Here is a 15,934-nt window from a genome sequence, read left to right on the forward strand (position 1 = left end):
ATTTGTCTTTGTTTCACCCTCTACACTAATTTTATGTATTATATGTGTGTCCACAATTCATCGCATCTGATTTAGCTATATGCTATACCCTATGGCCATTAGAGGGTTGTGTCTCCGCTTTTCGGTACACCCTGTAGCTGTAGCTAGTTATTTAACCACTGCCGCTAGATGGGTCTCCTAAGCATTATCTAAGCGAGGATAGGCGTTTTTTTCACTTGCAAACGTAAACATTGTTTACTATATAGTTTGGCAGCTTAATTCGAGACTATGTTGCGAATAGAGTGGAAGGCACTCGCAGGCCGTGAAAATAGGCACTCGAAAGGAGTGGAATGAAGGACAGTAGGAAGACCAGAGTTGCATTGGGCCAATCATTAGCCGTGTTTTTTAACACGCGTATATCCGTTTACACTTAAACTTTATATTGACTGCTAAGAGACAAACTATAAATACACCTCTGAAATTGCTGCGCATAAATTTTGTCCTACTAAATTTCAATACGCATTATACTCAGATGTAACTGAAATATGTGTCTTTGTTTCACCCTGTACACTAATTCTATGTATTATATGTGTGTCCACAATTCATCGCAACTGATTCAGCTATATGTTATACCCTATGGCCATCAGAGCGTTGCGTCTCCGCTTTTCGGTACACCCTGTTGCTGTAGCTAGTTGTTTTACCACAGCCGCTAGATGGGTCTCCTAAGCATTATCTAAGCGAAGATAGGCGTTTTTTAACACGCGCAAACGAAACGTATACGCGCGTGTTAAAAAACACGGCTATTGTATCAATATTAAAGATAAATTTAGAAAAAATAATTAAATACTTGAGTATAACCAAACATTTTCTTTCAATTACTGCAATTAAGGTGTCCTAGATGCTATATATTTCAAAATTATAACATTTTATGTCTGTTTAAAAATTTAACTTCAATTTCCCTAAGATTTCCGTAATATGGCCATTAGTGATGTTTGTGTGTGTGTGCAAATTTTGAGCGATCAGCTGTTAGTTGCGCTACTTGGTAAAGTTTACAATGAACGTAAACGTATACGCGTGTATAAGAAAACACGGCTAAGGTAACCGATAAAGCTCCAATGTCTGCAGCTTAAATGGTTTTCACCTCTCCTTTATGGAACACGTCTGGCAGCCCTAATTTGATATCGTAGAAATGTGTGCACTTAAGTGAACTATACACTTATATGGAACAAAACGATACATGTGAATTATTTAATATCTTGCTTAAAATGTATTTCATTTGACAGGCGATCAAAGGGATGGTACTAAATAAAATTATTAGATTTGGAAGTACTAATTGTCAATTTTTCGAGCTTCATTCGCTTGGTGAAAACCATTAACTGTAGTCGTTCATTGCAATAAATGCGTATTGAACGTACGTAATATAGTGTTATTACAGTTTTCGGTGTGATAAAATTTTCTCGTAGTACCCAGGTAAACAAAATTAGTATTTGCAGGTGCATCAAAGGTATGAAAACATATGATGTTAATTAAAAGTATGTTTACTTAGAAGACAATTATTTACAGAACTTAAAATATATCTTCAGGAGTGAAAAAATGGTGCAACCAGTATACAATTCTGTTGATAAACCCTGGGAGGCTCCTAAAGCTCAAGGACTGTATGATCCGTTGTATGAGCATGAAGCATGTGGAGTTGGATTTATCGTGTCCATTGACGGAACAATGTCACACAAGGTAAACATAAATTTAAACCTATCACTTAACCCTGTGACTACCATGGGGACAATGCATCTCAATAGGGTAGTAGTGCAGTTTACGGTACCCACCCTAAAGTTGGGCCAAGATTTCCGAGTGAGGTATCAAAAGACGCGTATTAATCTCGAGAACAATAATCCGGGTAATAGTCTAGTTGAGGGGTCGCTTGCTAATACGCTACCAAAATTATCGAGAGAGGTGTCAAACTACGCGTCTTTACATCAGTATTAATAAACCGAAGGTGGAAAATAAAAATATTAGCTCGTTCAAAAGATATTAACGAAAAACCGAAAAAAGACCCGCGGGTACCTCCGAAACCGGGGGTGGGATCCATAGTATTTTGCGCAGAACACCTTTCTGAGTGGGCGGCCTTCCGCCGCGCTTATAAGAAATAACCGTAGGCTACGCTATTCCAAGTCCGGTGTGTGGTATAACCGTGGATACCGCCTTCGGATTATTAATACTGATGTCAAGACGCGTAGTTTGACACCTCTCGATATTTTTGGTATCGTATTAGCAGTCGACCCCTCAACTAGACTATTACCAAAATTTCCAATTTTGTTTGCAAATATCTCCGAAACGAAATAAAATTTTGAATTTCCGCTCTCGGATTCGTGGTCCTGGGTCCAAAGCGCAATTAGGACGAGTTTTAGCAGTTGTGAGCTAAAGTAAAGAATTGCCGATATTTAAAATTATTTTATTTGGGTAGAAGTCTTTTGGAAGAAGTTTTTGTCGGGTTTTAGCAGTTGTGAGCTAAAGTAAACAATTACCCTTTACCTAATAATCCGAGATTGGAAATTCAAAATTTTATTTCTGTCAAAAGTTATTTCCAAAAAAAAACCGAAAAATGGACCCGGAGCGCTCCGAAACCGGGGGTGGGGTCCATAGTATTTTTGCGCTTTCTGCATTGGCGGCCTTCGGCCGCGCTTATAAAAAATTACCCTAGGTGGGTCCAATACCGGTTTGGAGACCAAAACTATATCCGCGCAAAACACTTTTACCCACAGTTTTTTCTTGTGGGTATAACAAAATCATCAAAATAACAAGCACATGAAAATTTTCAATTTTGTTTGCAAATATCTCCGAAACGAAATAAAATTTTCAATTTCCGCTTTCGGATTCGTGATCCTGGGTCCAAAGCGCAATTAGGACGAGTTTTAGCAGTTGTGAGCTAAAGTAAAGAATTGCCGTTATTTAAAATTATTTTATTTGGGTAGAAGTCTAGAACAGGGATCGACTGCTAATACTCGTCCAAAAATGTCGTGAGATGTGTCAAAAGACGTGACGGACGATACGACTCTCCTATGTTAGCTGGTTTACCAGGCTTTAGTAGCGGGACCACCTTGGCCATTCTCCATTTCTCGGGTATGACAAAGGTGGAAAGAGACAGGTTGAAGACCTGCGCTAAATATTTGAAACCCTCTTTCCCTAGGCTTTTAAGCATCGGCATGGCTATGCCGTCTGGGCCCACTGCTTTGGATGGTTTAGCGCGACCAATGGCGTCCTCAAACTCTTTAGCGGTGATGGTGATTGGTGACGCGCTGAATTTGTGTTTATGTGCGTGTCTGTTGGCCCTCCGTCTAACTTTGTCGACCGTAGAATGCATTATATATTGTCGGCAGAAAGCGCTCGCGCATTTTTTCGCATCCGACAGCACTTTGTCGCCAAAGGCGATGGAAACTTTGTCTTTGTGCTTAGTCGGATTCGATAGGGACTTTACGGTGGACCAAAGTTTACCCACACCGGTAGAGAGGTTACAACCTCTTAGGTGCTCCTCCCATTTCGCCCGCTTGTGTTCATCCACAAGCAATCTGATGCGTTGGTTTATATCCCTTATTTGGGGGTCGCCTGGATCAAGCTGCCTTATAAGGTCACGTTCTCTCGCTAAGTTTGCGGCCTCCGCCGGGAAGTGGGGCCGGATTTCGGGAATTCTCCCGGCGGGAATGAAACGTGCCGAGGCGGATTCAATGACCTTGCGAAAGGCACGCTCCCCTTGGCGGGCATCAGTCGGGATAGGGAGGGCAGCAAAGAGGTTGTCTGTAAAGGATTTATATTCTCCCCACTTTCCTTTTTTAAAGTTTATGAAAGTGCGTTTTTCGGTGACGATGAAGTCGGCGGTACGCTCGAGCGAAACAAGTATAGGCAGGTGGTCGGATGCCAATGATACCATCGGCTGCCAGTTGACGCAGTTTACGAGTTCTGCGCTCACGATTGAGATATCTGGCGAACTGTGACAGCTTCCTACCATACATGTGGGGGCGTCTCCGTTTATTGTGCAGAACGTCGTTTCTTCTATTTGATCCGCCAACATCTCGCCCCTACTGTCCGCCCGCAAATTTGAATGCCATAGATCATGATGGGCATTGAAGTCGCCTAAAATAATGCGATTGTTTCCAGTGAGTAAGGCTCTAATATTAGGGTGGTATCCACCGGGGCAACAGGTGGCAGGGGGGATGTAGATGTTGATGATTTCTAGGTTTGCATCGCCTGACCGGACAGATAGGCCTTGACGTTCTAAGACGTTGTCCCTGCGGTCGATGCCAGGATCAAATATGTGATATTGCACAGAGTGATGTATTATAAACGCGAGGCCGCCTCCATTTCCGCTCTCGCGATCTTTTCTGTGGACATTATACCCAGAGCAGGACTGCAATGCAGATCGTGCTGTGAGTTTAGTCTCTTGAATCGCAGCAATGCGGATGTTGTGCCGCTTCATGAAATTGACTATCTCCGTAATCTTCCCAGTTAGTCCATTACAGTTTAACTGCAGAATTCTGAAGTGCATGAGGGGAGACGTCGCCACTCTGGGGGTAAGTGACGGGTGACTACGCCTGGGTTCAGGAAGGCCAGGACGCAATTGCTGTTGTGGCCCTGGGACTGGGCGTCCTTGGGCAAGCATTGGGGTACCCGGATGATTTGGGTTTGCGACCTGGCAACATGGCGCGATGAAACCCGCCGAGGGGTTGCCGTCGCGGAGACCAGAACATCTAGGAGAGTGGCACCACCCGAGGCAGGAGCTGCATTGGGCGGATGTCGCAAACATATATATTCTGTGCTGGCAAACGGTGCAAACGGAGGTAGGGACTAAGAGTCTGTTTCCCTGAACTACACGATTGCTGCCGGAAAAGAGGGGGGGAGAAGACGGGGGCAGGGGCTGTTGCTCAGCATTGCTTCCGACTCTACTACGAAGATTGTAGTTATGAGTGGTAGCAGCTGTTTGAGTTGTTGGCGCCGTAAGGCGCGAGCAGCAGCGGGTACTTGTTGTGGCTTGCTGAGCAGCGGGGCTGCTGGAAGGTAATGGGGGGGCGCTTAGACGTAGACTACGGGACGCCCTTGGGCGTGAACAGCAAGGAGCCACAAAAGATTTATAAAAGTTACGTGGACGTCGGGTTTTGGGATCAAGCCCAGAACAACCTGTCCGATGCAACCATCCCTTACACGAGACACACTGAACAGAGTATGACCGTCCTAAAAAGATTCTTTTCCGGCAGATGCAGCAAAACCATTTCTCAGGACCGAGGTCAGGAGACGGACCCGGATTGGATTCGATACCTTCCCGGAGCAAGAGAATATGGAGCAGTCCTGCTGCAAGGAGCTGCTGGGAGGATGACAATTTGTGGGAGGGACGAAACAAATTAAATGGGGTTACACTGAAATGACAGTCCTTGGTCGGGAAAAATCCCGAGTCGCTCCGGTACATAGAACCGACTGCCTTGGGAAGCGTCCAACCTCTCACTCTTATGTTGTTGTTGTTGTAGCAACGTTTCGCCCCACCTAATAGCTGCGACCGATCACAAATTGTCATCAATATCCTCTAACGGGAGTCCAAGGAAACTTTCTGTTTCGACAGGGGTGGACCATAATTAAAGGGGTGTTAGAGCCGTTGGTTCCACATTACAATTAAAGAGATGGTTGGTGTCATGTGGGGACACATTGCAAGCGGGGCATACATTTTGTATGTCGGGGTTGATTCTGGATATGTAAGAGTTTAACCTGATACAGTATCCAGAACGAAGTTGATCCATAGTGACTCGCGTTTCCCTGGGGAGTATGCGTTCCTCTTCCGTAAGTTTTGGGTACTGTTCCCCGAGTACTGGATTCACCGGGCAATTCCCGGCATAAAGGTCCGATGCCTGTTTGTGGAGTTCACCAAGGACCTGCTTGTGTTTTTTCGCTTCATACGGCTGGGTTCTCAGGTGCCGTATTTCCTCAAAATGCTTACGGAGATGACTTCTTAAGCCCCTAGGCGGTGCTGGTTCATCAATCAGATGTCTGTTGGGATGCTCAGGTTTCTGGGTATTCAACAGGAACTGTTTGGTCAGCATCTCATTTCTCTCCCTGATGGGGAGTATTCTCGCCCCATTATGCAGATGGTGTTCTGGTGACATAAGAAGACAGCCCGTGGCAATTCTGAGAGCAGTATTTTGGCAGGCCTGTAGCTTCTTCCAGTGGGTAATTTTTAGGCTTGGCGACCATATGGGTGACGCGTAGCACGTAATCGGCTGGCTAATTGCTTTGTATGTAGTCATGAGCGTTTCTTTATCTTTTCCCCAGGTACTGTCAGCGAGAGATTTGAGGATTTTGTTAAGGCTCTGAATTCTCGGAACAATTGCGGCTGCGTGCTCACCAAAAATGTAGATCCTGATCAAACGTCACACGAAAGATTTTGGGGTGTAGGACAGTCGGTAGCGTAGTGCCATCGACGTGGATGTTCAAAATGGTCGACATTTGGGACGTCCATGTTGTAAATAAGGTCGCGGAAGATTTAGTCGGTGATAATGCCAGGTTTCGCGAGGCGAAAAAACTGGAGAGATCAGGGAGGTAGACGTTTATTTTATTGCATAGCTCATCGATCTTTGGGCCTGGGCCTGTGGCCATTATTGTGCAGTCGTCGGCGTAGGAAACGATCGTGACCCCTTCCGGTGGTGAAGGTAGCTTAGATATGTAGAAATTAAACAAAAGTGGGGATAGGACACCCCCTTGTTTAATTCTCCTTGGTTTTGATGTTTCGTTTCTAAATTGCACTGATGCCTGCCGACCACCCAGATAATTTGCGGTCCACCTTTTAAGACATGGGGGAAGGGTAGACCCTTCCAGGTCTTGCAGTAACGAGCCATGGTTGACCGTATCAACAGCTTTTGATAGGTATAGCGCTACGAGTACTGTTCTATGGTGGGGTATTGATTTAAACCGCAATTTATCTGGGTGCTAATGGCATTTAGCGCGGTGGTAGTGCTATGGAGTTTTCTGAAGCCATGCTGATGAGAGGCTAGCTGCAAATTTGCTTGGAAATAAGGAAGCAAAATGGCTTCAAGCGTCTTTGCTACTGGCGATAGGAGAGATATCGGACGATACGACTCTCCTGTGTTAGCTGGTTTCCCAGGCTATAGTAGCGGGACCACCTTGGCCATTTTCCATTTCTCGGGTATGGCAAAGGTGGAAAGAGACAGGTTGAAGACATGCGCTAATTATTTGAAACCCTCTTTCCCTAGGCTTTTAAGCATCGGCATGGCTATGCCGTCTGCTTTTGATGGTTTAGTGCGACCAATGGCGTCCTCAACCTCTTTAGCAGTGATGGTGATTGGTGACGCGCTGAATTTGCGTTTATGTGCGTGTCTGTTGGCCCTCCGCCTATTTTTGTCGACCGTAGAATGCATTATATATTGTCGCCAAAGGCGATGGAAACTTTGTCTTTGTGCTTAGTCGGATTCGATAGGAACTTTACGGTGGACCAAAGTTTACCCACACCGGTAGAGAGGTTACAACCTCTTAGGTGCTCCTCCCATTTCGCCCGCTTGTGTTCATCCACAAGCAATCTTATTTGGGGGTCGCCTGGATGAAGCTGTCTTATAAGGTCACGTTCTCTCGCTAAGTTTGCGGCCTCCGCCGGGAAGTGGGGCCGGATTTCGGGAATTCTCCCGGCGGGAATGAAACGTGCCGAGGCGGATTCAATGATCTTGCGGAAGGCACGCTCCCCTTGGCGGGCATCAGTCGGAATAGGGAGGGCAGCAAAGCGGTTGTCTGTAAAATATTTATACTCTTCCCACTTTCCTTTTTTGAAGTTTATGAAAGTGCGTTTTTCGGTGACGATGAAGTCGGCGGTACGCTCGAGCGAAATTAGTATAGGCAGGTGGTCGGATGCCAATGTTACCGTCGGCTGCCAATTGACGCAGTTTACGAGTTCTGCGCTCACGATTGAGATATCTGGCGAACTGTGACAGCTTCCTGCCATACGTGTGGGGGCGTCTCCGTTTATTGTGCAGAACGTCGTTTCTTCTATTTGATCCGCCAACATCTCACCCCTACTGTCCGCCCGCAAATTTGAATGCCATAGATCGTGATGGGCATTGAAATCGCCTAAGATAATGCGATTGTTGCCAGTGAGTAAGGCTCTGATATTAGGGCGGTATCCACTGGGGTAACAGGTGGCAGGAGGGGTCTAGATGTTGATGATTTCTAGGTTTGCATCGCCTGACCGGACAGATAGGCCTTGACGTTCTAAGACATTGTCCCTGCGGTCGATGCCAGGATCAAATATATAATAACAGAGTGGTGTATGATAAACGCGAGGCCGCCTCCATTTCCGCTCTCGCGGTCTTTTCTGTGGACTTTATACCCAGAGCAGGTCTGCAATGCAGATCTTGCTGTTAGTTTAGTCTCTTGAATCGCAGCAATGCGGATGTTGTGCGGCTTCATGAAATCGACTATCTCCGTAATGTTGTTGTTGTTGTTGTTGTAGCAGTGCTTCGCCCCACCTAACAGACGCGACCGATCACAAACTGTCATCAATATCCTCTAACGGGAGTCCAAGGAAACTTGCTGTTTCAACAGGGGTGGACCATAGGGAAAGGGGTGTTAGAGGCGTTGGTTCCACATTACAATTAAAGAGATGGTTGGTGTCATGTGGGGACACATTGCAAGCGGGGCATACATTTTGTATGTCGGGGTTGATTCTGGATAGGTAAGAGTTTAACCTGTTACAGTATCCAGAACGAAGTTGAGCCAGAGTGACACGCGTTTCCCTGGGGAGTATGCGTTCCTCTTCCGCAAGTTTTGGATACTTTACTTTGAGTACTGGGTTCACCGGGCAATTCCCGGCATAAAGGTCCGACGCCTGTTTGTGGAGTTCACCAAGGACCTGCTTATGTTTTTTCGCTTCATACGGCTGTGTTCTCAGATGCCGTATTTCCTCAAAATGCTTACGGAGATGACTCCTTAAGCCCCTAGGCGGTGCTGGCTCGTCAATCAGATGTCTGTTGGGATGCCCAGGTTTCTGGGTATTCAACAGGAACTGTTTGGTCAGCATCTCGTTTCTTTCCCTGATGGGGAGTATTCTCGCCTCATTATGTAGATGGTGTTCTGGGGACATAAGAAGACAGCCCGTGGCAATTCTGAGATCAGTATTTTGGCAGGCCTGTAGCTTCTTCCAGTGGGTAATTTTTAGGCTTGGCGACCATATGGGTGACGCGTAGCACGTAATCGGCTGGCTAATTGCTTTGTATGTAGTCATGAGCGTTTCTTTATCTTTTCCCCAGGTACTGCCAGCAAGGGATTTGAGGATTTTGTTACGGCTCTGAATTCTCGGAACAATTGCGGCTGCGTGCTCACCAAAATGTAGATCCTGATCAAACGTCACACCCAAGATTTTGGGGTGTAGGACAGTCGGCAGCGTAGAGCCATCGACGTGGATGTTCAAAATGGTCGACATTTGGGACGTCCATGTTGTAAATAAGGTCGCGGAAGATTTAGTCGGTGATAATGCCAGGTTTCGCGAGGCGAAAAAACTGGAGAGGTCAGGGAGGTAGCCGTTTATTTTATTGCATAGCTCATCGATCTGTGGGCCTGGGCCTGTGGCCATTACTGTGCAGTCATCGGCGTAGGAAACGATTGTGACTCCTTCCGGTGGTGAAGGTAGCTTAGATATGTAGAAATTAAACAAAAGTGGGGATAGGACACCACCCTGTGGCACCCCTTGTTTAATTCTCCTTGGCTTTGATGTTTCGTTTCTAAATAGCACCGATGCCTGCCGACCACCCAGATAATTTGCGGTCCACCTTTTAAGACATGGGGGAAGGGTAGACCCTTCCAGGTCTTGCAGTAACGAGCCATGGTTGACCGTATCAAAAGCTTTTGATAGGTCTAGCGCTACGAGTACTGTTCTATGGTGGGGGTTTTGATTTAAACCGCAATTTATCTGGGTGCTGATGGCATTTAGCGCGGAGGTAGTGCTATGGAGTTTTCTGAAGCCATGCTGATGGGAGGCTAGTTGTAAATTTGCTTGGAAATAAGGGAGCAAAATGGCTTCGAGCGTCTTTGCTACTGGCGATAGGAGAGATATCGGACGATACGACTCTCCTATGTTAGCTGGTTTACCAGGCTTTAGTAGCGGGACCACCTTGGCCATTCTCCATTTCTCGGGTATGACAAAGGTGGAAAGAGACAGGTTGAAGACCTGCGCTAAATATTTGAAACCCTCTTTCCCTAGGCTTTTAAGCATCGGCATGGCTATGCCGTCTGGGCCCACTGCTTTGGATGGTTTAGCGCGACCAATGGCGTCCTCAACCTCTTTAGCGGTGATGGTGATTGGTGACGCGCTGAATTTGTGTTTATGTGCGTGTCTGTTGGCCCTCCGTCTAACTTTGTCGACCGTAGAATGCATTATATATTGTCGGCAGAAAGCGCTCGCGCATTTTTTCGCATCCGACAGCACTTTGTCGCCAAAGGCGATGGAAACTTTTTCTTTGTGCTTAGTCGGATTCGATAGGGACTTTACGGTGGACCAAAGTTTACCCACACCGGTAGAGAGGTTACAACCTCTTAGGTGCTCCTCCCATTTTGCCCGCTTGTGTTCATCCACAAGCAATCTGATGCGTTGGTTTATATCCCTTATTTGGGGGTCGCCTGGATCAAGCTGCCTTATAAGGTCACGTTCTCTCGCTAAGTTTGCGGCCTCCGCCGGGAAGTGGGGCCGGATTTCGGGAATTCTCCCGGCGGGAATGAAACGTGCCGAGGCGGATTCGATGACCTTGCGGAAGGCACGCTCCCCTTGGCGGGCATCAGTCGGGATAGGGAGGGCAGCAAAGAGGTTGTCTGTAAAGGATTTATATTCTTCCCACTTTCCTTTTTTAAAGTTTATGAAAGTGCGTTTTTCGGTGACGATGAAGTCGGCGGTACGCTCGAGCGAAACAAGTATAGGCAGGTGGTCGGATGCCAATGATACCATCGGCTGCCAGTTGACGCAGTTTACGAGTTCTGCGCTCACGATTGAGATATCTGGCGAACTGTGACAGCTTCCTACCATACGTGTGGGGGCGTCTCCGTTTATTGTGCAGAACGTCGTTTCTTCTATTTGATCCGCCAACATCTCGCCCCTACTGTCCGCCCGCAAATTTGAATGCCATAGATCATGATGGGCATTGAAGTCGCCTAAAATAATGCGATTGTTTCCAGTGAGTAAGGCTCTGATATTAGGGCGGTATCCACCGGGGCAACAGGTGGCAGGGGGGATGTAGATGTTGATGATTTCTAGGTTTGCATCGCCTGACCGGACAGATAGGCCTTGACGTTCTAAGACGTTGTCCCTGCGGTCGATGCCAGGATCAAATATGTGATATTGCACAGAGTGGTGTATTATAAACGCGAGGCCGCCTCCATTTCCGCTCTCGCGATCTTTTCTGTGGACATTATACCCAGAGCAGGTCTGCAATGCAGATCGTGCTGTGAGTTTAGTCTCTTGAATCGCAGCAATGCGGATGTTGTGCCGCTTCATGAAATTGACTATCTCCGTAATCTTCCCAGTTAGTCCATTACAGTTTAACTGCAGAATTCTGAAGTGCATGAGGGGAGACGTCGCCACTCTGGGGGTAAGTGACGGGTGACTACGCCTGGGTTGAGGAAGGCCAGGACGCAATTGCTGTTGTGGCCCTGGGACTGGGCGTCCTTGGGCAAGCATTGGGGTACCCGGATGATTTGGGTTTGCGACCTGGCAACATGGCGCGATGAAACCCGTCGAGGGGTTGCCGTCGCGGAGACCAGAACATCTAGGAAAGTGGCACCACCCAAGGCAGGAGCTGCATTGGGCGGATGTCGCAAACATATATATTCTGTGCTGGCAAACGGTGCAAACGGAGGTAGGGACTAAGAGTCTGGTTCCCTGACCTACACGATTGCTGCCGGAAAAGAGGGGGGGAGAAGACGGGGGCAGGGGCTGTTGCTCAGCATTGCTTCCGACTCTACTACGAAGATTGTAGTTATGAGTGGTAGCAGCTGTTTGAGTTGTTGGCGCCGTAAGGCGCGAGCAGCAGCGGGTACTTGTTGTGGCTTGCTGAGCAGCGGGGCTGCTAGAAGGTAATGGGGGGGGGCGCTTAGACGTAGACTACGAGGCGCCCTTGGGCATGAACAGCAAGGAGCCACAAAAGATTTATAAAAGTTACGTGGACGTCGGGTTTTGGGATCAAGCCCAGAACAACCTGTCCGATGCAACCATCCCTTACACGAGACACACTGAACAGAGTATGACCGTCCTAAAAAGATTCTTTTCCGGCAGATGCAGCAAAACCATTTCTCAGGACCGGGGTCAGGAGACGGACCCGGATTGGATTCGATACCTTCCCGGAGCAAGAGAATATGGAGCAGTCCTGCTGCAAGGAGCTGCTGGGAGGATGACAATTTGTGGGAGGGACGAAACAAATTAAATGGGGTTACACTGAAATGACAGTCCTTGGTCGGGAAAAATTCCGAGTCGCTCCGGTACATAGAACCGACTGCCTTGGGAAGCGTCCGTAATCTTCCCAGTTAGTCCATTACAGTTTAACTGCAGAATTCTGAAGTGCATAAGGGGAGACGCCGCCACTCTGGGGGTAAGTGACGGGTGACTACGCCTGGGTTGTGGAAGGCCAGGACGCAATTACTGTTGTGGCCCTGGGACTGGGCGTCCTTGGGCAAGCGTTGGGGTACCCGGATGATTTGGGTTTGCGACCTGGCAACATGGCGCGATGAAACCCGTCGGCTTGTTGTGGCTTGCTGAGCAGCGGGGCTGCTGGAAGGTATTGGGGGGCGCTTTGGCGTAGACTACGGGAGGCCCTTGGGCGTGAACAGCAAGGAGCCACAAAAGATTTATAAAAGTTACGTGGACGTCGGGTTTTGGGATCAAGCACAGAACAACCTGTCCGATGCAACCATCCCTTACACGAGACACACTGAACAGAGTATGACCGTCCTAAAAAGATTCTTTTCCGGCAGATGCAGCAAAACCATTTCTCAGGACCCGGAGCAAGAGAATATGGAGCAGTCCTGCTGCAAGGAGCTGCTGGGAGAATGACAATTTGTGGGAGGGACGCAACAAATTAAATGGGGGTTACACTGAAATGACAGTCCTTGGTCGGGAAAATCCCTAGTCGCTCCGGTACATAGAACCGACTGCCTTGTAAAGCGTGTTTTTTTTTTCTCAGGTGCCGTATTTCCTCAAAATGCTTACGGAGATGACTCCTTAAGTCCCTAGGCGGTGCTTGCTCATCAATCAGATGTCTGTTGGGATGCCCAGGTTTCTGGGTATTCAACAGGAACTGTTTGGTTAGCATCTCATATCTCTCCTTGATGGGGAGTATTCTCGCCTCATTATGTAGATGGTGTTCTGGGGACCCCCACCATAGAACAGTTCTCGAAGCGCTAGACCTACCAAGAGCTTTTGATACGGTCAACCATGGCTCGTTACTGCAAGACCTGGGAGGGTCTACCCTTCCCCCATGTCTTAAAAGGTGGACCGCAAATTATGTGGGTGGTCGGCAGGCATCGGTGCAATTTAGAAACGAAACATCAAAACCAAGAAGAATTAAACAAGGGGTGCCACAGGGTGGTGTCCTATCCCCACCTTTGTTTAATTTCTACATATCTAAGCTACCTTCACCACCAGAAGGAGTCGCTTCCCAAGGCAGTCGGTTCTATGTACCGGAGCGACTCGGGATTTTTCCCGACCAAGGACTGTCATTTCAGTGTAACCCCATTTAATTTTTTGCGTCCCTCCCACAAATTGTCATACTCCCAGCAACTCCTTGCAGCAGGACTGCTCCATATTCTCTTGCTCCGTGAAGGTATCGAATCCAATCCGGGTCTCCTGACCCCGGTCCTGAGAAATGGTTTTGCTGCATCTGCCGGTAAAGAATCTTTTTAGGACGGTCATACTCTGTTCAGTGTGTCTCGTGTAAGGGATGGTTGCGTCGGACAGGTTGTTCTGGGCTTGATCCCAAAACCCGTCGTCCACGTAACTTTTATAAATCTTTTGTGGCTCCTTGCTGTTCACGCCCAAGGGCGTCCCGTAGTCTACGTTTAAGCGCCCCCACTACCTTCCAGCAGCCCCGCTGCTCAGCAAGCCACAACAAGTACCCGCTGCTGCTCGCGCCCGATAGTCGATTTCATGAAGCGGCACAACATCCGCATTGCTGCGATTCAAGAGACTAAACTCACAGCAAGATCTGCATTGCAGACCTGCTCTGGGTATAATGTCCACAGAAAAGATCGCGAGAGCGGAAATGGAGGCGGCGTCGCGTTTATCATACATCACTCTGTGCAATATTATATATTTGATCCTGGCATCGACCGCAGGGACAATATCTTAGAACGTCAAGGCCTATCTGTCCGGTCAGGCGATGCAAACCTAGAAATCATCAACATCTACATCCCTCCTGCCACCTGTTGCCCCAGTGGATACCGCCCTAATATCAGAGCCTTACTCTCTGGCAACAATCGCATTATCTTAGGCGATTTCAATGCCCATCACGATCTATGGCATTCAAATTTGCGGGCGGACAGTAGGGGTGAGATGTTGGCGGATCAAATAGAAGAAACGACGTTCTGCACAATAAACGGAGACGCCCCCACACGTATGGTAGGAAGCTGTCACAGTTCCCCAGATATCTCAATCGTGAGCGCAGAACTCGTAAACTGCGTCAACTGGCAGCCGATGGTAACATTGGCATCCGACCACCTGCCTATACTTATTTCGCTCGAGCGTACCGCCGACTTCAGCGTCACCGAAAAACGCACTTTCATAAACTTCAAAAAAGGAAAGTGGGAAGAATATAAATCTTATACAGACAACCTCTTTGCTGCCCTCCCTATCCCGACTGATGCCCGCCAAGAAGAGCGTGCCTTCCGCAAGGTCATTGAAGCCGCCTCGGCACGTTTCATTCCCGCCGGGAGAATTCCCGAGATCCGGCCCCACTTCCCGGCGGAGGCCGCAAACTTAGCGAGAGAACGTGACCTTATAAGACAGCTTGATCCAGGCGACCCCCAAATAAGGGATATAAACCAACGCATCAGATTGCTTGTGGACGAACACAAGCGGGCGAAATGGGAAGAGCACCTAAGAGGTTGTAACCTCTCTACCGGTGTGGGTAAACTTTGCTCTACCGCAAAGTCCCTATCGAATCCGACTAAGCACAAAGACAAAGTTTCCATCGCCTTTGGCGACAAAGTGCTGTCGGATGCGAAAAAATGCGCGAGCGCTTTCTGCCGACAATATATAAAGCATCCTACGGTCGACAAAGATAGACGGAGAGCCAATAGACACGTCTCGGCACGTTTCATTCCCGCCGGGAGAATTCCCGAAATCCGGCCCCACTTCCCGGCGGAGGCTGCAAACTTAGCGAGAGAACGGGACCTTATAAGACAGCTTGATGCAGGCGACCCCCAAATAAGGGATATAAACCAACGCATCAGATCGCTTGTGGATGAACACAAGCGGGCGAAATGGGAGGAGCACCTAAGAGGTTGTAATCTCTCTACCGGTGTGGGTAAACTTTGGTCCACCGTAAAGTCCCTATCGAATCCGACTAAGCACAAAGACAAGATTTCCATCGCCTTTGGTGACAAAGTGCTGTCGGATGCGAAAAAATGCGCGAGCGCTTTCTGCGGACAATATATAATGCATTCTACGGTCGAGAAAGATAGACGGAGGGCCAACAGACACGCACATAAACACAAATTCAGCGCGTCACCAATCACCATCACCGCTAAAGAGGTTGAGGACGACATTGGTCGCGCTAAACCATCCAAAGCAGTGGTCCCAGACGGCATAGCCATGCCGATGCTTAAAAGCCTAGGGAAAGAGGGTTTCAAATATTTAGCGCATGTCTTCAACCTGTCTCTTTCCACCTTTGTCATACCCGAGAAATGGAAAATGGCCAAGGTGGTCCCGCTACTAAAG

The 15,934-nt window shown here is 47.9% G+C and overlaps 1 protein-coding gene across 5 annotated transcripts in view; it reads left to right on the forward strand.

Annotated features, from left to right (window-relative positions):
• The first annotated feature begins 1,085 nt into the window (after positions 1-1,085).
• Positions 1,086-15,934, forward strand: part of LOC137233476 (uncharacterized) — an 807,788-nt gene continuing 792,939 nt past the window's right edge. For 2 of the 5 annotated variants that reach the window (XM_067756517.1, XM_067756518.1), the window contains exons 1-2: positions 1,087-1,483; positions 1,543-1,710. In XM_067756517.1, the coding sequence (XP_067612618.1) occupies positions 1,573-1,710 (138 nt within the window). In that variant the 5' untranslated portion in view covers positions 1,087-1,483; positions 1,543-1,572. Of the gene's footprint in view, positions 1,484-1,542; positions 1,711-15,934 lie in introns of all 5 variants that reach the window. The other 3 variants (XM_067756516.1, XM_067756514.1, XM_067756515.1) reach the window with 3 other exon arrangements.

The sequence above is a fragment of the Eurosta solidaginis genome, chromosome 5 (assembly GCF_040869045.1).
Source record: "Eurosta solidaginis isolate ZX-2024a chromosome 5, ASM4086904v1, whole genome shotgun sequence".
Taxonomy (NCBI): Eukaryota; Metazoa; Arthropoda; class Insecta; order Diptera; family Tephritidae; genus Eurosta; species Eurosta solidaginis.